Raw genomic sequence first — 21,615 nt, 5'->3', positions numbered from 1 at the left:
AAAGTAATTCACCTTCTATATACGAATTTTTAACTATGAACTTATATGAAATAAAACGGTCTAAAAAGGTCTGTCACATAAACATTTCCCAATCACTGTCCTGATTATTATTCCCTGGCATTAATTTTCTCACTCTCTTTAATTTCTTTGAGCAAATGCAGGATTTTCAAGTACAAGAAACTTATTAAACAAAATCCTTCGAAATCTCAAAAGCTGAACACCTAATTTTTTGGTTTGCAAATAATAATTCTACGGAACCTCAGAACAGAATTTCCCAATTTTGACTCAACCAGTAAGAAGCTTCGGTTTCTTTGACAATTCGTAATTTTCATAAGAGTTCCCTGCACCATCTTTAGAAATTCTTCTAGAATTGATTTTTGTGTAATATGGTACATATAATTATTGAGTTAATACATTCAAAATTAAACTTTATTAAACCTAAACATTATAGCTTCCTACATCAATATTCAGTCTTGACAACATATTATCTATCCAACTTCTAAATTTGGTGACGTCTACGTAAACTCCGGGAATTCCCTGCTCGCCACAGCCAATTCCCCAGGCCACTATTCCGGATTGAACGTATCTGTCGGGATTGTTCAAATCCGGGCACACTAAAGGACTACCTCCGTCTCCCTGTTAAAGAGGATGTCTATGTAATACCACAAATTATTAAAACACGGGGTCGTACAGTGCATGTGTCTTTTCCTTGTTCTCCACCGGCACACATGAAACTTTTGTGCAACTTGAATGAAGCTCCAAGGCGGGTTCGTCTCAGAGCTTGTTGACATTCATCAAAGCTGACTTTGGGTAGTTCAATTTTTTTGAGAATCACTTGATACTTACCTTCTTTACCTAAAATAGAGAAAAAAAGTAAAGGAGTATACTTTTGACATTTGATACTTGACAAAAAAATTATCTCAGAAATTCAATTTGGATCTCTCTCAGGCTTTTAACTTCCCTCATTTGTTAATTGTCAATTATTGATATAGAAAAAGTAGAAAAGAGCATTACCAAAAACATCTTTTCCCCATCCGCTTGCAAAACAGTTTCGCGATGAAATGGATCCTCCTTGGTTTGGAAGACATATTGTCCCAATATTGTCAGCTCTATCGAAAGGTCTACTTAAAATCAGCAATGCCACGTCATTGAATATTACTTGGGGCGTGTATTCTTCGTGTGTAATTACTTGCTGCACGTTTCTTTCTTGATGAGGCAATCGTTCCTTTGTCGTTTGAGTGTCCCATTCACCTGCTCGTACCATATATTCGCTCGTGTCCAAACTAACGAAAAAATAAAATTAAAATTTGATGCCCAAAAATACGGATGAGTTATAACGAGTAAACTCGAATAATATGCTAGCTAGATATTCCACTCTAGAATAGACTAATTTGAATCACTACTTACTACAGCCTTCATTATGATATAAGAATATTTTTGTAAAAAATCCTTGAGGCATTGACGTATCACCAGTTTTTTAAATCGTAGCAACATAATAGTTATTCTGAAGCGACTTTTTCTTACTCGACCCACGGTAATATTCAAGCGAATAAAGCAAACCATTGTAACTTACTCTGCAACACAATGAGCCCCAGTGAGAACTACATTGAGAGCTATTAACGAACCTCCGCAAATTGCTAAAGATTCATTGGCTCGACGGTTGAAGTTCCGTCTTAAAATTGCAACCATCCATGGAAATTCGCCATATTCTGCTTCGTTATTACTAAAAGTAACTTTTTCAAGTAATACATTTTTTCATTACTAGGAAGTGCCTCTTACTTATTCCCAGTAATGGTAAAGTCAATTCCTGTAGGATTGCGAATACCGCATTGCACTGAACTAGGTCTAGGTGTAGATGGTGATAATGGAGGATGCGTAGTTGTGCTTGTGGTCGACGATACGGGTGGACGAACCGATCCCGGATTGACCGGATCTAGATTTCCAGGCTCCCTATTGCTCTCTTGAGGTAGCCCACAACAAACATCCAAATAATGGTCGCACTTGTTGACACCAATCCTAGCATCCCTTCATGGTATCTTTTTATGACAATTTAATCAACAAACTTACCTGATATCAATCAGACCAATTCCATTCGTATTAACAGACTTTCCCTCGTCCTCTATGATAATCATGTTGGTATCTCTGTCGCAATTGAAATATGAAACACACCTGTGTTTGCGCTCATCGCTACCCTCACCGCACTTTTCCAAGGGTGCTAAATCTGTTGGTCTCGGTGAGGTCACTTCGATCAGGAAAGAAAAAGGGTCCACCGTTTGGTTGGTCTTGTAGAAATCTTCGACCCTTTGAATGTCTTCTTGATTTTGGCTGTTGACTTTTGATAGCACCAACAGAATGATTTGAAAAGAGAACAAACCTTCAAAGAAAAATTAGTTACCTTAAGATGATGGGAATAATCAGAAGTAGAAAGCAAACTTACCATCGATTTTCCTCTTCATACTGGTCTTCAACAATTACCAATAGTTGATGCACAATTTCAAAAATAGGGATTTCCCGCTAGATCTTGACCGATATCTATAATAACCATTCACTCAATTCAATTCTTCGCTCTTGCGTTAATAACAAGAAATCATTATCCGTTAACCTTGGGAATTATAGAAATTCAGATTTCTAGATGGGCACCACCGTCTGACTGGTTAGGTCCACAATCACTTTGTTTATCTGCTTGACTTTGAATCTCCCACTATGGCAAATCAGTGGCGGAGATCCCTCAACGCCTATAGAGTTCTGATGGCACGAGTGCATATGAAAAATTTCATTTTCTTTTGTGTCAAAACCACGGCGGAAATTTGAATGATCTCCTGTAAAGGTTTATTGAATTAATTAAAAATGATTAGCATGTTGAATATATTATGAGCCCTGTCCTGAACGTGCGATCGTCACAATGAAATAACATGGAAATCCCGCATTACGTATAGGGTACTGATTCTGGGTATGGTGATTTTGAAATGAATAGGACGCTTAATAAGAATAGTTATCACCTCAAAACAGAGATGGATATTTGCATTAAATGCTTAACCTTTTTTAAACCTTTTAACCTTTTTTGTTAGTTATCTCAATCTTGTTTTCAATATCATTATTAGATATTAAGGGAAAGACTATTTACTACTGACTAATTGTAATATTATGCACCCATAAGTGTTGGAATATTTTATTATTTCTAATTGGCATTACGCAATAATTAGGTTGGAATCCATCTATGCATATTTATCCAAATTGTAATTGCGATTAAGCAACCGATAATTTAATTTGCTGCGTGCGCCCCTGTCGAAGCTAATAAACAAAAATAATTATCATAATAATAAGAATATTTATAAAGTAAAATATATGACCCGTCCATATCATTAAAAGAATCCAAAACGGGCCAGTTTAATGGTCAACTAATGAAGACCGTCCAGTACAGACTGGTCTCTGCGCACAACACAGGGGGATTTTTCATTTTTCATTGGCTTCTTGGTGGTACAGGATCGAATTCAAGGAATACCACTTAGTAAAACCCAAACACCAGATTATTAGACGTGTGGTTCAAGTGCAGCAAGTGGTACCGCGGCACTGGTTTAGAAAATAACACCATCATCATCAAGGTAATAACAATCATTGTATTTTTGCGTAAATTTGTTGTTTGTTAAGAGAAAGAATCTGCTGTAGCTTGGTTTCTGAGTTATTTGGTTGCGGTTTAAAATTGTTGTAAAGTATGTTTGTTTGTTTTACAAAACAAATCTGCTTCTATATGTGGCCAAACAAAATTTTCAGATGAAACGTTCTGTGATTCACCTTACCATGGGGGCAACCCTGCTTCTCATAGTACAATGCCAACCCGCTGCCCAAGGTGGTGCTAGCGTTGCCGATTTGCTCAAACAAGCCGCGGGAAACGCTTCAGCTGGCAACAATCTCTTTACTGGTAAAATATTTAAAATTTCATATATCACATCTTCGTTCGTCATGGAAAGTACATGTTTCTCCCTGTATAAATAATGGACAGTGACAGAACTTGATGCATGAGTGAAATTAGAAGTTTTAACGCATATTTAATAAAATGTAACATTTGCTGAATTTTTAACCCCACGCTGCTTTCGTAAAGTGATTCCCCCCTTTAAATTTTTGCACAATTTTTAAAACAAAAATTACGATTTTTTTACAGTTAAATGTTTAAAATAATGAAGTTAAGATTACTTTCGGTTAAATCAAACATAGGCTAAAAAAATGCAAATTATGAACATATTACATAATATGAAATTCAAATTTTTTACTTCAAAAACACCGCCTTGCGTATGATAAAAATAGGTTTATTGTTTGTTTTCCCTCATCATGCAGCTGATTTGAATAAAACAATCGCGGACATTTGGGGAGGCCTCACGACCGCTTCAAGTTCATCCACCACAGCCTCCCCGGCCATTGGCGGCAACATTGGGGGTGGTATTCCCGGGGTGGGAAGCTGCACCTGCGTGCCTTACTACCTCTGTAACAATGGCACCATTAACACCAATGGAGCGGGCATTATTGACATAAGGTTGTAGGGGAAAAGTGGCGAATTCGGGGGATACTTATCAAAAATATGCGACAAAATGGCCGACCTTTTTTCTATTATTTTTGATGTGTAAGTAATGTATCGAACTGAAAACGAGATGAGTTTTCTGCGGCGATTTTGTCACACAACTTTGAATCATTTTCTACATTTCGTCTATATAGAATTATACTGTCGTATGTACATTTAACCTGTATCAGAAACAATGAGGTCCAAATATTTTACTGTACTATTAGGATTATTATTATTATTTAACGACTACGTAATTCCAAATTTTTTACATTAACAAAGAAAAAACTTATTACATACGATATTTTTTATGAAGCTTTAGTGTTAAACTCTTCAAGAAAAAAAGAAATATCAGTTTTCAAAATTTTGACACTTACGACAGTATAATTCTATATAGACGATTTGACATTTTGAAATTCGCCATTAAAATTAATGGTCAGTTCTTAAAATTCCATCAATGCCAAATTTTACAGAATTAACGACGGTCCTTGCGAAACCTACCTAGAAGTGTGCTGCGATAAAGAAAACCAAGAAGAGATTCCTATCACACCCGCGCCGCCTCTAGTGAAACAGTCGGGATGCGGCTATCGCCACCCCGAAGGGATCGGTTTCCGGATAACCGGCGACAACGAAAACGAAGCTCAATTTGGTGAATTTCCCTGGATGGTGGCCTTACTCCGAGAAGAAACCATCGAAGGCAATCCAAATAAGCTCAACGTGTATCAATGTGGTGGGGCGCTGGTGCATCCCCAAGTGGTAGTAACGGCTGCGCATTGCGTCAGCGGTAAGGACAAAATTTTCAAAATCAGAGCAGGCGAATGGGACACCCAGCACACCCAAGAAATATATCCTCACCAAGACCGACAAGTGCAGACCATTATATCGCATCCTCAATACTATGCAGGTGCTCTTTACAACGACATTGCCGTTTTATATCTGGATTCTCCATTTAAATTGGCGGAAAATGTAGACACCATTTGCCTGCCCCCTCAAGGAACCATCGAGAATGGGGCCACGTGTTATGCCACTGGTTGGGGTAAGGACGTGTTTGGTCAGAAAGGGATATACCAGGTTATTTTGAAGAAAATTGATCTTCCCACTGTTGCTCATGATAAATGTCAGAGTCAGTTGCGTACCACCAGGCTGGGACAATACTTCCAGCTTCACAACTCGTTTGTGTGCGCAGGAGGAGATCCCGGAAAAGACACTTGCAAAGGCGATGGGGGTAGTCCCCTGGTATGCCCCATTGCAGGGAAAAAGGACCGGTACTACCAGTATGGGATAGTTGCTTGGGGAATTGGATGTGGCGAACACAACACGCCTGGAGTGTATGTAAATGTGCCTCTGTTTCGAGATTGGATCGATACCCAAGTGAGGTCTTTTGGATTAGACACATCCTCGTATCAAAGTTAATATAGAATATTATTATGTAAATAAGTTTTAGTTATATTAAGACTATTTTTATATTTGTCCAGTTATTAAAGATGCGATAAGAAATATCTTTGATTTGTAGGACATTTAGGAAACAACAAAGGAAAAAAGAAAATATCCTATTAAATGCATATTTTTTCACTGGTATTTTCTGATGTAATATAATTTGATGGAATCAGACTTCCTCTATATACTAGTTTTCAAAATCTTGAAATCGATTAAGAAACAACTGTGTAACGAGCAGAATACACCATAATCGACGCCATCATTCTAAACTTTGCCTATAAAAACAATTGCTCAGTATCTGTTGCATTTTGTGCGGCAAATTTTCAACTGTTAGTCATCTCTCGTTTACTGCGAATTTTTTTTAATGTTCGTCAAACGTTGTATCATACATGTCAATTTTTTTCTACAAATTTCAACATAGACTACAAAAGATGTTGAAAAATAAGGGTTAAAAGGGTATATAAAATGTACCTGACTTAAAAATAGCATTATAAACAAATGGTTCTTCCGATTTCCTTTGAGATTATTACCTTTCGGGAAACTTATTTTCGTCCATAGGTACCTACATTTTTTGTACACTTTCCTCAAACTAATAGTTTTGTTCCTTATAAAATTAAGTCAGTGGTAGGGAGCAGTTGCTCAATTTATTACCTACACATAAAAATTCTGTTCAATAGTCACTTTCCAGGCGCTCTTCCGATAACTTAAACTTGTATTTTCGGTAAAATGTATAACGTGTTAAATAATTCAAACTCGGTTAACAATTTGTACGATAAACAAAAGTATGAAGACGTGTTTGAGGAATATTTTTACAATCGTTTCCTGCATTTTTGGTGTGATGGTGACGTAACTACGACCCTCGAATCTAGCTATACTGATGGCGTAGCAACTAGTGGGCGTTCTGAAAATTGTGGAGCATCACACGAAGGTGGATAAAATTTATAAAAAATTTGAAAACTACTAAATGTTTAATGAAAAATTGTAAATCTGATGTGTAATTTACTTTACGCTTCAAAAATGTTTCAGACCTCATCTACAAAAGTTGTAAATTCGGCAACAAAGTCTACACCACTTGGACCTCAACATCTAATGGGCAAATTTCATCTCCAAAAGAAGCCAATGGAAAACGGCGAATTAGGAAACATTCTCCTAGACAACCCACTTCTGAGGACTCGGGAGACTCCAACAGAAGTAAAGTGTTTGAATCTATGGAGTTAAAGCACTCATCAGGTTTATTTTATAAAAATTCTTTTTTGCCCAAATTTAATTCTTATCCAATAAATGCAAGATGGATTAAAGGCGGTACGATACTGCATTCTGGTCAGGTAATATTACAATTATTTGCTTCAATAACCGCAGCTATATTTAAATAATTACCCATCAGACAAATAAAAACGGATCCAGTAAAGACACAGAACTGACTGAGAAAATCTATGGAAACAACCCCTTCACTCAGGTTAGTTTATAGGGCTTTTGAATATTTTTAAGTAACTATTCATTTTATTTAAGCTTCGATCTACGCTTCAATCAATTTCAAACCAATATAAACAAAATCCTGCAGGATTGAATAGCTACAACTTATTGAGACCGATTTGTCGATTTTGCTTCAAAAATAGAGAACCTGAATTGGTGTATACCAGTCATGAGACCAAAGCCTCTGATGGTACCGTTACGTGTCCAATTTTAAGACGGTGGGTAGTATTTCCCAATTAATTTTATCAATTTATGTTAAATTCATCGATATAGGTACACTTGTGATCTTTGCGGAGCTACTGGCGCTTATTCTCACACCAGAAAGTACTGCCCATTATATGAAGGTTTTATTAAGGGTCAGTATGGGAAATTGGCAAAGGCATACAATTTACTTTAAGCGCGACTTACAACAAAAAATATTTAAAAGATTTTTGACATTGAATGATTTTTTTACGTTTCAATATTATTAATTTTATCGATTCTTTTGTATTGTGATTTTGTGGCATGTTTTAATTTTACTTTTAACTGTTTGAATTTATGTATGTTTTAACATTTTATATATCAATATAGGTGCCCTCTGTAGGATATTTTTTTGTAAGTGCTTCCACTACTTAACTGATTTTGTAACTTTTGCCATTTAGGAAATAGCAATAGTGAAAGTATTTTAAAAAAACATCCTATATATTAATGTTGATTTTGTGCAAGTATTAACGCAATAATTTCGTTATTGTTTTCATGTCAATTTTTTTTGTTTTAAACGATTCTATAATTTTTTAGTTCTCTCTATTTTATTATAAAAAATAAAAATATCTTATTTTCAGTTAAGCTAATATGAAGTGTTTGAATTCTCTGTATTTCTTTAGGTGATTCGTGACATGGACGCAAATGTTCCACGTCCATAGATTGATAGATTTGAAATTAAAGCACTTTTCCCTAATTAACTTGTTGTTAGGAGCTACAGACATATGAAAACATCCAGACAAATATATCAAAATCTTTAATAAATAAAAAAAGGAATAATTATACCTAATACAACATTATTAAATATTGAAATGGTATGTATAAGTATTAAGTAAAAAACACTAATATAATCACAAAACTTAAAAAAGCTTGCAAAAAAATTTTCTAAAATGAATGGTGTTGTTTACGAAAAGTTTTTTGCTATTATAAGCTATTATTAATGATATATTAATTTATTACTGGTCAAAAAACTTTTGAAATTTTGCTGCAATAAAAAATCGATGAGGGACAATAAAAAACAGGATTTCTCGTTAGGCCGACGTTTCGCATTAATTTAAAATTTTCTCAGGATTAAAAGGGAAAACGACACAAAATGCAGAACGAGCAATAACTATCATGTAAAGGGGCAATTAGTAGGAAACAACTGAAATTTAAAAATTGACAAATCACAAATTTTAAGAGCCCCAAAAGCGAAAACTTTTGTTTGTACATTTTCAGAAATTAATTTTAAAATAATTTTTAAATCTTGATAAATTTATGCTAATTGCCCCTTTTCATGATATTTGATGATCCTTTTAGATTTGGTGCCGCTTGCCTTTTTAATTCTGAGAAAGCTTCCAAATTAAAGTGAAGCGTCGACTTAATGAGAAATTCGTTTAAATAGATAATCAGAGACACGAAAACCATAGAATATTAATGTACACTACATTTTTTTTTGGCTTATAATAACTCAAAGCTTTATTATTATTATTAAATTTATTCAAAAATGATATTTTTTACTGTGTAGCAGATCATTAAACTTATCTATCCATTCCGGTAGTAAATCTATTTTTAACTTACCAATTAGGCACTCAACAAAGTGATAATTCTGATTTAAATGTTTCAACATACGTACCTCTATTACGTAATGCGAAAATTAAAAGGTCCTTTTGCGTAATTCACACATTACTTGAATGTGTAAGAAATTCCGCTGATGAAATATACGTTAAAACATTCAAAAAGAGGGAGGCTACAGGAAATCCCATGTCACGAACACGTCGCTATAAATACAAATATAATATACTATACTTACTTAAACCAAATCCTTATATAGACGAAAATTTTGTTTATATAGACTTACACGTTATATGTATCTCTAATTCAAAGCTTTGCTACAGCTTAAATGAATGCACACTATAATTGCGAATACTGAAAGTGAAGGAAATACGTTGTGATATGAACAAGTATAACCTACGCTTACTGGCTAAGGACTAACTTGATGTCTTAGGTAATAGATTCGGTGGTTTTGCGAAGAATAATTAAAAAAATATCCTCTAACAGGGTTTATTATTTAGGAACTCAACAAGGGTTGTTCTGCGTATGCAGACTTGGATTTACCCGACAAAACCCCCAGTCTTCGACCAGTTTTACCACCCAAGACATGTGCAAAATACAAAAATGTGGCCGAAATATAGTTTTTTGTGATATTCGTGCAACACCGCTTGATTGCAGAGTTGGGCTTATAGTCCTGAGCTACTCATACGTTTTTATTCAAATCTTACGATATAATAGTTTTATCACTCGAACACTCTTACTTCCTACACTCTAAAAATTGCCAATAATAACCGTCTTCAGAGTCTGTATTTTGTCATTTACGTCAGACTATCCGAAATAAGAACGTTCTACTTCTTAAATTATTAACGTGTAACACTACTATGAACATCTACAAAAATACTACTATAGAGAGAAAAGAATCAGGTACATCATATTGTTATGCAAAAATTTATGTATAAAGACGGTTATTGCCGGAATTATTATTCTGTACACACGTGGACTCTTTACTTAAAGAAAACCACCAAATATATAGTAATAATACCTAAAAACCGTCTAATGGTTGTTGAATGTTTAGAACGCATGACTCTTGAAAGTGACTAACTGTGTGTGTGACTGATAATTGACATTAACGGGGAGAAGAAAAGATTAAATTCTTGAACTGTTAGATTTTGACAGAAAAATAATTAAATATACGACAAAGCTGAAACCGTTTGCATGTCTTATGCCCAAAATCACCATAAATAAAATAAAAAATAGGTTTAGCAGCGCTTTGCTTTACTTTTGTTTCAAGGAGGCAAATAAATCACAACATCCGTCAAGTCATCAAGCCTCTTACAATGTTGTCAAAAATTCCGTACATTCTTGTTTTATCACCAGAATGTACACATTCAACAACAATTTGACTGTTTTCATGCACGCTTTTTTTCATGCGCGACAATCTTATCAAACGAAAAAATTCTTTGTCAAGCAGTTCAGTCTATGAAAGGCAACATTTTGATTTCTGCGACCCTCACTTGAGCCCTCGTGTAAGCTTAATACGTAAAATTGTGAGATTACTTCTTAAATTTACCCCCGATGCGAAGCAGATCTATCTGATTTGATTACGTACGTAGGGAAAAGCTCAAACCGGTCGTAACCTAACGCTTAAAAAAATAAATTATAATACACGATAATAATAATCATCATAGAACAAAAAGCGCAACGTCAAAAATCACATTTAAATCCGCGAATTTACCGTTTTTTTAACGCGGATGCTTTCAATTGTCATTAATATGCATCTAGTAATGATTACTAGTGGAAATGTTTCTCTTAAATTTAAAATTAAATAGGAGATAGTGCTAATATTACTTTGGTCTGTACGAAATACTAAAGGAAATGGAAAAATTTATCTATAAAACTACTAAACCTATAATACAGTTTAGCATGATCGAGGCGATAGTGCTCTTCACATATACAGGGTTTTTGTCAAAAGAACTGAAACCACCCATAAAAAATCAAGTTGGCAATGTGGACTTAACTTCGCAAATTCGATTTTTAAGTAGGTTGCGTTTGATAAATATTTGACCGCCCCGGTTCTTTGACAAACATTGTATGTTATTGCAATTTGTTGGAAAAAAATCTTGTTTCGCCATGAATGGTAGATATTTTTCCCTTAACTCGAATTTTGCACACAATTGAAGTTAGATTTTGAACCTACATATGTCAAATTGAGTTTCTGTTGGGTGAAAAACATCTCCTTTCCATGGCGAGCCAAGGTTGTTTCTAAGTTCATTCTTACGAGAAAGAAAATGCGTGCAAATACCGTTAATTAGGTCATGATGTAGTATTCTTCAGTTGCTACCCTGCGTTAGCGGAACGAGTAGCTCACTTATCGCTGCTCGATTCGGAATGATCTGAATTGTTGTTTACCGGATTGTCAGGCTTTTCTTTTTTGACCGGCGTTACCGGATTATCCGGTTTCTCTTTTTTGACCAACGTGATGTCTGGATGACTCGCCAGGCCCCCGTCAGATGAAGCGACCTTAACAGACACGCATGTAAAATTGTGACACTGGATTATGACATTCAATAGGCAATTTACCAAATTTTTAAATTCGTTGCCGCTATTTGAAGGAATGTCTGGTAAAATAGAATCGGCCTCGTCGTCGGAAGTGCCTTCGTCGTAAGAACCTTCCTGTTTGGCCGGATAAACGCTGGAAGTTAAACTACTGTTTAGGTCGGGAGGGAATTGGGAAAAAATTATGGCGGGGTATAACATCCAACAACAGTTAAAAGCCCCTACCTGGAAATATTTTCTTGATTATCGGCCTGCGACATCGAAATCAAATAGTTGGAAAGCGTTTGGGGAGTAACGTTGAGTTGCTCAGCCGCTCTGAACAGGGTAATTTCCTTGCGTTTCAGTTTCAGTAAAATATCGGTCGGTCCTTGTTCCGTCCAAAAGTCCCGCACCCTGTCAAAGTGCAACTTAGAAATTGGTTCTTGCCAAGCGCTTTAAGAGTTTTCAAAAAAGCTTGACTCATATACCTACTTGAATCATATTTAATGCTTTTACAAACAAACTTGAAACATTATGTTTGAACAAAAGTTAACTAAGAAGAAACACATGCACGGTGACAAACATGCAAAATAAACAAAATTATCAATGGGACATGTTATAGAAATAAATAAAAGTAAAATGTTTAATTTTCAATAAAAGAAATGAATGTTAAATAAAAAATTAAATGTCAAATTTTATTAATTATTAGCGGCATCGAGCGATAACGTGTCGCTCAAGCGGTGCCACTAAATGAGGGCCTAAATAATAGATTATGCAACAATTAAAGCAGCAATTTTTTTTACACATACTGGACACACTCACTTGAAAAATGAAACTACACAAGGAGCATTCAACTAAATTAAGAAGTTATTTAAACTCAAGCTATTAACACTCTGATTGGCATACCTTCTGTTAAATATTGGGTGAAAACTGCAAAATTAAAGATAATAATTTCAGTGATTTGCAAATGAAGCTATTGAGTCATTTACACAAAGATTAATGAAATATCCTTTTACTTAAAGGAAAGCTTGACAAAACCACTTCGAATGAAAACATTTCAGTAAACTGTACACCCCCCCCCCCCAAAACTTACCTGTAAGGATGCTTCAAACAGCCGTAGGAGTCCCTATACCGTCCGTACAAAGTTCCATAAGAGACACCCAACAGTTCGGCAGCTACTTTCATTTCCAGACTCTTCGTTTTGATGGCGTCCATTACTCTCTTGGTGAACGGTTCCTCCCAGAACTGTTGCCTGCGGCCCGTGTTCAAATATTCGGTCATTTTAACTACATCCGGCCATTCTTTCTCAATGGCAGGCGTCAAAAATGACTGATTTCCAGATGTGGTGACATTGCTCGCTGTCTTGCTGCTGTTATTCAGCGATGGTACCTTCTCTGTAGAGAAGGAGGCATTGCTCTGCTCGTCGTCTTCGTCTAGGGGCTACCGATTTCGTTGCACGAAAAAGGGTATATGGGGTGAATGGTACTTACAACTTCCTTTTTGATCTTCATGGGTGGCTCCTCATTGTCCGTGTTATTCGCCTGGTCTTCATCCCAGATTTGTAGGTCGTGCTCGCTACTAGACATCGCATCGTTCGAATAGGCATCGTCGCCCACGGTACTAACATTACCGGACACGTTGGTGATTTTGGGGGTTGCGAATCGTACGTCATAGTCATCTGCAAAGATATCAAACACTCTATCTAACGAAATCATGTTTATGATTACAATTTTAAATTTTTACCTTGGCGGAGACATACATATCGATGATGTTCTTTCAATATACGAGCATGACAATAATCATTTAGATAACTTTCGGAATCATTTAAATTCCAGGGAATCTAATATGAAATTTTCCATTGAGAAAGGACAAAATAAAAAAATTCATGAAAGTTTGAAACCAGAGTTTATCAGAAATGAAAACCAAATTACACAGTTATTTGAATAATAACTCTAACCATCCAATCATGGTGAAAAGGGGGACTGTAAAATGTCTATATGACGAACGATGAACAAAATGTCAATCTTGAAAAGACATACATAAAAATGTTTTATGTAAAAACAATTATCCAATCCATTATTAATTTTATAGACGAATGTCTTCACAATTTTGAAGAGCTGATAATTGAATGCTCAAACAGCTGACAATGGAAAAATCAAAACAAACCTATTATGAAAAAAATTGAACAAATATACTTGAGGTGCAAAAAGGTCTGTATCAACTTATGGACACAACAAATAATATACTTCGAAAGCACAAAATACCCAATTTCCCTCACTAAATAACACCTATTCTAATGCCGTGTCTCACGAGTGTTTGAAATAAAACAACACTACTACTTTGCCGATTATTATTTTATTCCATATAAAAAACATCAACCAACAGTCGTTTGTTGCCGCGTTAACACTTAACTGAATGATCCAAGGAATTTTATCGCTTCAAAACATGCAAAAAGCTTTACAACCTTTTGCAAAGGTATAGCTCATTCGTTCTAAAAATCGACACACGGCGCGAAATAATATATTTGAATTTTAACATTTTTGCACATTGGAAATATGGAGGGTTAATTTGGTATATAAAATTAAACTTGAATAGAAACAACAAAACAACATCTGGCAAGGGAATCTTCTTTGGCTAATTATTTACGGTCAAAAACTATTTAAAAAATAACAAATATCTAATGACACTTTGATAATACAATAATTAAGAGTCCCACCTTAAAGGGAATAAGAAGTGGAAGTCATATTAATTAAATTTTTGTCATAATAAACATTGTAGAAGCAACAGCCTGGAAATTTAATTTTTCGAATGTATGTAATTGACGATAATTTATAATTATTTTAGGCGACTGTGTTTTAAATTTCCACTTTTGGTATCACATTTATAAAATCAAAACTCATAGTGTATAGGGGTGAATAAATAACATCCTCCTCAACATCTTCTTACCTATGGGAGGCCGCCCTCTTCTCCTCTTATTGGACGCATGATTGAGGGCTGGAGAGTCATATTTAGGACTATCCATAACAGTGGTGACTTGTGGCATAGCCGCTTGTACACCATTCGAATTTCCATCCGCCGAGACGTTAGCCTGCTCGTCATCCTTCCAAGACACTTCAGCCAAACCTTTTATTCGAAGTTCTTCTGCTGTCTTTAGTAGAGTTGCTAAATGATTCTAAAAAAAAAATTAATTTGTGAAAATCCCTCGTTCCATCATGGAATACTCATACTTTAACTCGTAGAAATAATTGACAGAATTTGACACATAAGTGAGGTTAGAAACTCAAGAATAGTTAAACGTCAAATATTGTTAGACGTCAAGTGCGCAGATTCCAACCTCACTCATTTGTCAAATTTACCCATTGTCATTGTCTATTATTTATAACCATCTCTTCTCTTTGGCGAAAGGAGATTAACATTAGCAAAAACTATTGTTTTACGTGTGGAAAACTGAACGTTCTCATAATATTGTCAAGAGGTTAATTTCCATGGGAACGATGAAATAAAAGCACATAGAAGTTGCTTTTGATCTGTTGAGCTTTAAGAAGCAAGAAATTAATGATCGAAACTAATCGACGTAGAGGTGGCAGCGGCAGCAGTCCATTAGGAATAGTTATCATTAGCCGCAGAAAAAAAGACGGGAAGTATAAATAATACTGTAAAGTTTTTCAACACCCGTGCAAGCCAGAACATATTATAACTGTACATACTTTATTCTGAAATAATCAAAAACTCGTAAGCCAATATCCCAGAACCTTGAAGTATTTTGTGCAAGAACTGCTAAAAGAATGAAATAATGAAATAAACAAAAGTTCAAAAAACAGCTCTTATCTAATTTAGAACTTTTCAAAGATAAATGGTTTTTAAAAAAAAATGGAATTTTTAATGAATCACTTTTTCGGAATGTGGGCTGTGACGAAAGGAAATTAACAATAATAAGCGTAGCATTGAATTTTTTCTCGATTCAGATTTTTACCTTTTCAATGACCTAAAATTTGCCTTGGAGGCAAAATAAACGAATAAGAAGCCTTATTAAGCCTTATGTTGTTTCGCAAGTAAACAAATGGTAACGGCTTTTACATATCTATTATTTTGTATTTAGGTAGGTGTCTATGCTATACTACGAATTATGGAAAATTTTTAATATATTTTTTGTGCAATTCAATTATAATAAACGAATAAATAAATAAATCTTTATTTAACAGGAAAAGTTATGTACAAACGGTAGCAAGTGTCGACTATTGTCGTGTTTTAATTAACACCTGATTACTGAACATTACAAGTTGATTCTATTATTCATAACATTAAGCTGTTTTCAAATACAATCTCTACCATTTTAGCCTTTAGTGTCCCCACACTACCTGACTTGTTGCATGTCTTTGTTGAATTGTTGTGTGCATTGTTATAACATACCCATTATTGACCCTATTATTTAGGTTTTTATTATTTATGTATCCCTTTAACAACTATTTCCTATACACAATATATTCTAAAAATGCCCTTAGTAATATGATAATTGAAGAGGAGTTTTGACTTGAAGTTGAGCCCCAGGCAAAGACTTTGGACTCATATACTTATGGTCAATTTCAATTTCTATCTATCCGTAATAATCAATTGCAACCAGAGGATTGACGGTAAAGCAGTTTTCCTTGTAAATTTTATTACTTATTTAATATTTATTGTACCTACTTTTGCAGAAAATAAATTTTCTATTCAATTTTTCTCATTGGCACTGATACATTCTATAAACTTTATTGTCCGTATAGCTGCAGAATTAACTAGTGGAATGCGGGCTGATGCAGATCGCATTCCACTATATTTTATATAAACTAAGTTGGTATTGATATCTTAAACATGAAGTGTCACCTTGGGATAACAATGAGCTTCTGTTGTAGAGAAGATTGAACTAACAAAAAAAAATGTTTAAACTTGTTTTTATTAGACTGCTCAGTTTTTACATTTGTCATAAAATCCCGGAGAGAGAAAAAAGGGACCGAGTTGCTAACCATTATTACGTATATTAGGGCATATTAAAAGTCCCGTAATATGACCATTTTTTTTCTATTTAACCGATTTTTAATTTTTACTGTTTCAGAGATAACAATAGTGGGGACACCTTATTTGGGTGTGAAAGTAAGACATCATGTATGTATATGTCAAATCTGACACTTAAATATCAGGTTGAATTTAAAACTACGGGATCGTACTGGGCCTCAAAGCTTAATCTCTAGTATAATTTAATGGTTAATAATAACTTTATATTAGTAATTTTTACTAATATCATAAAGTTTTATTAATAAAAAATTTTCGAAAATAAATTTTGTGGCTAAAACTACCAAAATTACTCTTAAGCCAGTAACATACTATACTCTAATCCCTAGATACTGGTAAGTAAACAATACAGTTATTCTACAAATTCTGGTTTTCTAGTCATTACTTTTTTATATGATCCAATGTAATAATTTGGTGAAGGCACTCTACAGAATTAAACACATCAAAGGTATCTACCAGGCATATGTACTATGACATCACCTTTTCAATCGAAAGTCAATTCGTAAGTGCCATTTCAGCCATTATTGCATTGGTTATAAAAATGTAACATAACTGTCAAAGAGACATTTTCCACCAACAGAACTGTATTTCTGTGGAAGTAAAACTGACAAGCATAATGAAATCAGTCGTTGGTAGAAATACTTTTTGACAATTGTGGAGTTTTAAATACCAAAGGAAATGGTTTATTCCCTGTTATATTTCTAAAGTGACAGTTGCACTGTCATTTTTACACTTATAAGGATCCAAAATCATCAAAGAAGAATAAAAAAAAACCTCTATGATACTTACATGTTCAACATTAATTTCTCCTTTGTACATGAATTCGACAAGGCATTTAATATCTATATATTTCACATCTTTCATTATAAGAATAGGGTCCTTCTCTTCATACTGTGACAGAATCTTTTCGAAGTAGGTACTGCAAGCAGAGAGCACAATCTTATGTGCCTTAATCGTTCGTCCCTCGCAGGCGAGAGTCACATCGCAGAAGGCCTGTCGATCCAACAGTTGCGAGAACATAGTTTGGAGGTTCGAGTGATGGTACCTCCATCTGAGACAATACTGTTGAGGAAGCATCTTTGTTTGATTTTTGTGTAGATGCTTTGTTAGGCTGACATATTAGTACATATTTGGTAAATTAAAAGAATTGCTCTGGGTGAGTCAGCGTTCTCTAAACAACAATTGTAAGATTTTCAAGGAAATCAATATTTTTGGGGTTTTCAGTTTGTAGAGTTTTAATATGTCTTTAGGCAGCAAAGCGTAGAATTTTTTCTCAAAAGTTGAAGTTGGCTGTGTGAATAATCATCAGTCATTTGGAAAATTCCCATAAAAACACACGTCGTTTGGTTTTTTTTATGATTCAGTGAGCCAATAGCGGCTACGTAAAAGGCATGCATTGGCCAAGCCTTTGAGCCGAATCAATACATTTCGTCTTACAAAAAATCACCACCATATTTTGAAGGTTTTCGGAATTTCCGGCACCATTCCACGACCACTTGTAAACACCACCACTTTTTGTAAACAACTGGCTATTTAACGACTTGCTAACGGCACTGAATATACGCACATACACAAAATGCGAAACCAAAACGAGGTCAAAAATTACACTACTTTGCGGAGGAAACACTCCGTAATTGGGCCTTTCATATTTATTTTTATAAACTTGAGATTTTTCACAAGCCTGGGAAAAGAAAGAGAAAATCTATTAGATATGTCAAGTTCATTGAACGCAATTTCGCACTTGTAATCGCAATAAACAAACGCGTTTCTAATTTTATTGTTTATCGACAACTTTAATACACACGGAATTGTTAAATGCACTCAAATTTCTGCAAAATACTGTCAATTTTTGGCTCAAAAACAGTCCTTCGGCGATATTTATTCAATTTTTGAAAAACTTTTGGAAAAGAGACGCTAGATTATTTTGTAGGGACAAAACTATTGGAAACGCTTTTTTACCGATTTTCTCGAAAAAAGACAAAAGTCACCAAGCTGACAACTGAATGACACCATTGACAACTGCACAAGGTACTCGTTTCATTCTAAATGCTCTATGTCGTTAAAACAAAACAAAGCGCCTAAAGCATAGAATACTTTGCATCTTTGTTTAATAGAACCAAGTAAAAAGAGATAGGTATAGAGCTGCTAGAGCGAAAAAATAAAATAAATTCTATTTACATCTTTTTCCAATTATGAATGATAAAGTTTGTTAATAGAACTTTTTTTTGTTAACGAAAATAATAATGACTTTCGTTTTAAGAAAGCTACCACCACTTGTCTTAAAAAATCACTTTCTATTAGTTAGACCTGGCACTGTAACACAAAAGGTAAGAAATAAAACATTTGAGAAAGTTTTATCACTTCTTTTAAGCAAGACCATACATAGATGAGTAGCGAAGTAGAGAAAGCCTCCAAGATAAAATATGAGAAAAATACAGAGACGATTTTTGACAAAATCATTGCAAAAAAGATTCCAGCAGATATTATCTATGAAGATGAACAATGTCTAGCCTTCAATGATGTGGCCCCACAGGCACCTGTTCACTTCCTTGTTATACCCAAGACGAGAATACCCATGTTGGATAAATGCGAGGACAGCGACGAACTTGTAAGTACTTTCTAGGTATGGAAGTTTCGAAGAAAAGAAATTCAAATTCCAGCAATTGGGTCACCTTCTGCTAGTGGCAAAAAAATTAGCTCAAAATAGGCTGCCAAATGGCTATCGCCTAGTTATTAATAATGGTAGAGATGGTTGTCAATCAATTTATCATTTACATTTGCATATATTGGGTGGGCGACAAATGAATTGGCCTCCAGGATAAGTTAATTATTATATATCTAAACAGAGATTTTTATTATGTTTATTTATAATTTACTCTTGACAAATTCATTAAATTCTTTTTCCCAATCATTACAATCCTTCTCCTTCAAATTGTAACTTTTTCCATGCCTTCCAATGCCACTTAAAAATTTTTTAGCACCCTCAACAATACTTTTTAATTTAACACTATTAGCATTCTGTTTTTCATATTTTAAAAGTTCCTCATAAACTTGAGTATAAGCCGCATTATAAGCAGAATCTCTGTCTGAGATTAGGCAATCTTGAGGGAATTTTTCTAAACATGTTGCCAGCTGTAATGCTTGCCCTAATCCTGAAAATAAAGCACTTTAGAGGCAAATTGAATAGCATTATGCATAGCTTGATCAAATAGAAGAATTGGAATAATAGCGTGAATACATTTAACAGAGTCATACAATCAGACCTAAACTTTAAATTTACATAATATGAAGGCCACCAATTCAAAATATTACTCCCATGAAATTGGTGAATTTTCATAAATTATGTTCATTTTTAAAAACTGTATTATGTCAATGCACTGGCGACTTTACTTGGAAAATAATTTCATTGGAAACTCTAAACTGAGCCAATAGTGTTCATCTCAACACTTTAATGAATATTATTCTATAATATTAGTAAAGTTACCAAGATTTTCATCTAATTCACATAATAAACCATCTTACCTGTCCCACAAGCAACAATTCTGTTGGCTAAGCCCCACTCGAATGCCTCTTTTGCAGTTAAAGATTTGCCAGTTAAAATTAAATCTAAAGCTCGAGAGAGGCCTATTAAAGCTGGTAATCTGACTGTGGCACCATCACTAATAGGAATGCCTACAATGTGACTAACGAATCTATTATATCTTTGATTGGTAAGCATTGATAGTTACTACCGAATCTCCTTTCATATAATCCTAACACAGCTGTTTCTTCCATCACTCGTAAATCACACAGAAGTGCTAGTTCTAGACCACCAGCAACTGTATACCCACTAAGAGAAGCTACCATTGGTTTTCTGATCATTTTTTTTAATGGTAACTGGAGAAAAATTTTGTTTTATAAATTATAAACACAGTCATGTAAATCATACAATAGAAAACTCTGAATAGGAGCGACAATGCGAGTCACCAACATCAGCAATTTCCTGCAGATCGTATCCCGAACAAAAGTTACCACCAATTCCATACAACACTGCAGTGAGACTGCTGTCATCTTCTTCAAAGTTTAATATGGCCCGTTTCAGTAATTTAGCAGTGGTGCTGTCTACACAATTGCGTTTCTCTGGCCTATTGATTCCTATCGTTGTTATCTTTCCAATTTTATCCACCAAGACACCTTAGAATTATTTGATAATTATTGGGAGCAAAATACGCGCTGAACCGTGAACTGTGGACTTACTGGTCTCATTTATCGCAATGGTCGACATATTTTTGGTCAATGTGAAAGTTTTTAATAATTGTTTAAAAAACATTATACAAGAGGCATAGTTTAGGTTTTTGTTTCTGTGAATTAAATTGGTAATTTTTCATATGAATTTTAAATAATTTCAAAAGTAAATAAATGTGAATGTCAATTTTGGTTAATTTGACAATTATTGGTGAGACGTCACGAGGTGTAACAATTCAGTTTAATCGTTCGAGTGATTCGTAGGGACGTAGCATATTTCTTATTAATCATTCAAACTTTTTAATACGACTGTAACGACTGCAAAGAAAATTTTACACGAGTAAAGGCAGTACTACTTCAATACAGTTTCTCTGATTTGCTGTGTTTGTTTCTTGATTATGGTTCTTCTAAATTGTTTCTATTCATTAGACGTACTCTCTAGGAATAATAATGATTCTATATATCTAGGTAAAACCCCTCTCATACTTCAAAGTAATATTAGATTAGTTATTATATTAGGATTCTAATCGAGCGAAGTATGTTAGTATCGTATTTGCTAATCTTTGTATTCA

At 34.5% G+C, this 21,615-nt stretch overlaps 6 protein-coding genes across 12 annotated transcripts in view; 3 read left to right on the top strand and 3 right to left on the bottom strand.

Moving 5' to 3' along the window:
• Positions 1-19,730, top strand: part of LOC136410344 (adenosine 5'-monophosphoramidase HINT1-like) — a 55,056-nt gene extending 35,326 nt beyond the window's left edge. For 2 of the 4 annotated variants that reach the window (XM_066392467.1, XM_066392468.1), the window contains exons 2-4: positions 19,040-19,146; positions 19,206-19,427; positions 19,480-19,730. In XM_066392467.1, coding sequence (XP_066248564.1) covers positions 19,063-19,146; positions 19,206-19,427; positions 19,480-19,641 — 468 coding nt within the window. In that variant the 5' untranslated portion in view covers positions 19,040-19,062 and the 3' untranslated portion in view covers positions 19,642-19,730. Of the gene's footprint in view, positions 1-970; positions 976-18,981; positions 19,147-19,205; positions 19,428-19,479 lie in introns of those variants that run through there. The other 2 variants (XM_066392466.1, XM_066392465.1) reach the window with 2 other exon arrangements.
• On the bottom strand, positions 412-2,748 carry LOC136410324 (phenoloxidase-activating factor 2-like). Its single transcript, XM_066392432.1, has 7 exons — positions 2,438-2,748; positions 2,068-2,374; positions 1,780-2,016; positions 1,574-1,723; positions 1,015-1,283; positions 692-855; positions 412-636 (listed from the first exon to the last, which is right to left on the bottom strand). The coding sequence occupies exons 1-7, from the start codon at positions 2,454-2,456 to the stop codon at positions 439-441; spliced, it is 1,344 nt and encodes a 447-aa protein (XP_066248529.1). The 5' UTR covers positions 2,457-2,748; the 3' UTR covers positions 412-438.
• Positions 3,279-6,049, top strand: LOC136410327 (phenoloxidase-activating factor 2). 2 transcript variants are annotated; one of them, XM_066392440.1, is made up of 4 exons: positions 3,279-3,710; positions 3,772-3,919; positions 4,333-4,528; positions 5,026-6,049. In XM_066392440.1, exons 2-4 carry the CDS (start codon positions 3,772-3,774, stop codon positions 5,963-5,965), a joined length of 1,284 nt encoding a protein of 427 aa, XP_066248537.1. In that variant the 5' UTR covers positions 3,279-3,710; the 3' UTR covers positions 5,966-6,049. The 2 variants fall into 2 exon arrangements, with proteins under 2 accessions (XP_066248537.1, XP_066248536.1); XM_066392439.1 differs by having other exon boundaries at positions 3,280-3,602.
• Positions 6,158-8,226, top strand: nanos. Its single transcript, XM_066392456.1, has 5 exons — positions 6,158-6,917; positions 7,016-7,314; positions 7,374-7,445; positions 7,499-7,680; positions 7,736-8,226. Exons 1-5 carry the CDS (start codon positions 6,716-6,718, stop codon positions 7,857-7,859), a joined length of 879 nt encoding a protein of 292 aa, XP_066248553.1. The 5' UTR covers positions 6,158-6,715; the 3' UTR covers positions 7,860-8,226.
• On the bottom strand, positions 8,445-18,796 carry LOC136410321 (protein tramtrack, alpha isoform-like). Of its 3 annotated transcripts, none has more exons than XM_066392427.1 (8): positions 17,609-18,796; positions 14,717-14,942; positions 13,261-13,448; positions 12,864-13,210; positions 12,677-12,700; positions 12,017-12,184; positions 11,816-11,939; positions 8,445-11,755 (listed from the first exon to the last, which is right to left on the bottom strand). In XM_066392427.1, exons 1-8 carry the CDS (start codon positions 17,894-17,896, stop codon positions 11,600-11,602), a joined length of 1,521 nt encoding a protein of 506 aa, XP_066248524.1. In that variant the 5' UTR covers positions 17,897-18,796; the 3' UTR covers positions 8,445-11,599. The 3 variants fall into 3 exon arrangements, with proteins under 3 accessions (XP_066248524.1, XP_066248525.1, XP_066248526.1); XM_066392428.1 differs by having other exon boundaries at positions 11,816-11,927; positions 17,609-18,793; XM_066392429.1 differs by lacking the exon at positions 12,677-12,700 and having other exon boundaries at positions 17,609-18,794.
• On the bottom strand, positions 19,647-21,207 carry LOC136410335 (probable enoyl-CoA hydratase echA8). The gene is made up of 5 exons (XM_066392455.1): positions 21,056-21,207; positions 20,748-20,992; positions 20,551-20,695; positions 20,342-20,491; positions 19,647-19,971 (listed from the first exon to the last, which is right to left on the bottom strand). The coding sequence occupies exons 1-5, from the start codon at positions 21,126-21,128 to the stop codon at positions 19,685-19,687; spliced, it is 900 nt and encodes a 299-aa protein (XP_066248552.1). The 5' UTR covers positions 21,129-21,207; the 3' UTR covers positions 19,647-19,684.
• Between the last annotated feature and the right edge of the window lie 408 nt (positions 21,208-21,615).

The sequence above is a fragment of the Euwallacea similis genome, chromosome 8 (genome assembly GCF_039881205.1).
Source record: "Euwallacea similis isolate ESF13 chromosome 8, ESF131.1, whole genome shotgun sequence".
NCBI lineage: Eukaryota > Metazoa > Arthropoda > Insecta > Coleoptera > Curculionidae > Euwallacea > Euwallacea similis.
Note: the sequence above shows the minus strand (reverse complement) of the source record. Positions and strands in the feature narration are given on the sequence as shown.

Bases quoted from the DNA above. Each gene is read 5' to 3' on its own strand.
- LOC136410324 (XM_066392432.1), bottom strand. The intron at 1,724-1,779 runs GTAAGAGGCACT...AGTTACTTTTAG, and splicing joins TTTACCATTACTGGGAATAA to TAATAACGAAGCAGAATATG. The intron at 1,284-1,573 runs GTAAGTTACAAT...TTTTTTCGTTAG, and splicing joins GGGGCTCATTGTGTTGCAGA to TTTGGACACGAGCGAATATA.
- LOC136410327 (XM_066392440.1), top strand. From the start codon at position 3,772: ATGAAACGTTCTGTGATTCACCTTACCATGGGGGCAACCCTGCTTCTC. The intron at 3,920-4,332 runs GTAAAATATTTA...CTCATCATGCAG, and splicing joins TGGCAACAATCTCTTTACTG to CTGATTTGAATAAAACAATC. The intron at 4,529-5,025 runs GTTGTAGGGGAA...CAAATTTTACAG, and splicing joins GCGGGCATTATTGACATAAG to AATTAACGACGGTCCTTGCG.
- nanos (XM_066392456.1), top strand. From the start codon at position 6,716: ATGTATAACGTGTTAAATAATTCAAACTCGGTTAACAATTTGTACGAT. The intron at 6,918-7,015 runs GTGGATAAAATT...AAAATGTTTCAG, and splicing joins TTGTGGAGCATCACACGAAG to ACCTCATCTACAAAAGTTGT. The intron at 7,315-7,373 runs GTAATATTACAA...ATTACCCATCAG, and splicing joins CGATACTGCATTCTGGTCAG to ACAAATAAAAACGGATCCAG.
- LOC136410321 (XM_066392427.1), bottom strand. From the start codon at position 17,896: ATGCTTCCTCAACAGTATTGTCTCAGATGGAGGTACCATCACTCGAAC. The intron at 13,449-14,716 runs GTAAGAAGATGT...ATATCTTTGCAG, and splicing joins AAGAGGGCGGCCTCCCATAG to ATGACTATGACGTACGATTC. The intron at 12,701-12,863 runs GTAAGTTTTGGG...TTAATTTTGCAG, and splicing joins TGTTTGAAGCATCCTTACAG to TTTTCACCCAATATTTAACA.
- LOC136410335 (XM_066392455.1), bottom strand. From the start codon at position 21,128: ATGTTTTTTAAACAATTATTAAAAACTTTCACATTGACCAAAAATATG. The intron at 20,492-20,550 runs GTAGTAACTATC...GTCACATTGTAG, and splicing joins ATTATATGAAAGGAGATTCG to GCATTCCTATTAGTGATGGT. The intron at 19,972-20,341 runs GTAAGATGGTTT...CTTTATTTTCAG, and splicing joins AATTGTTGCTTGTGGGACAG to GATTAGGGCAAGCATTACAG.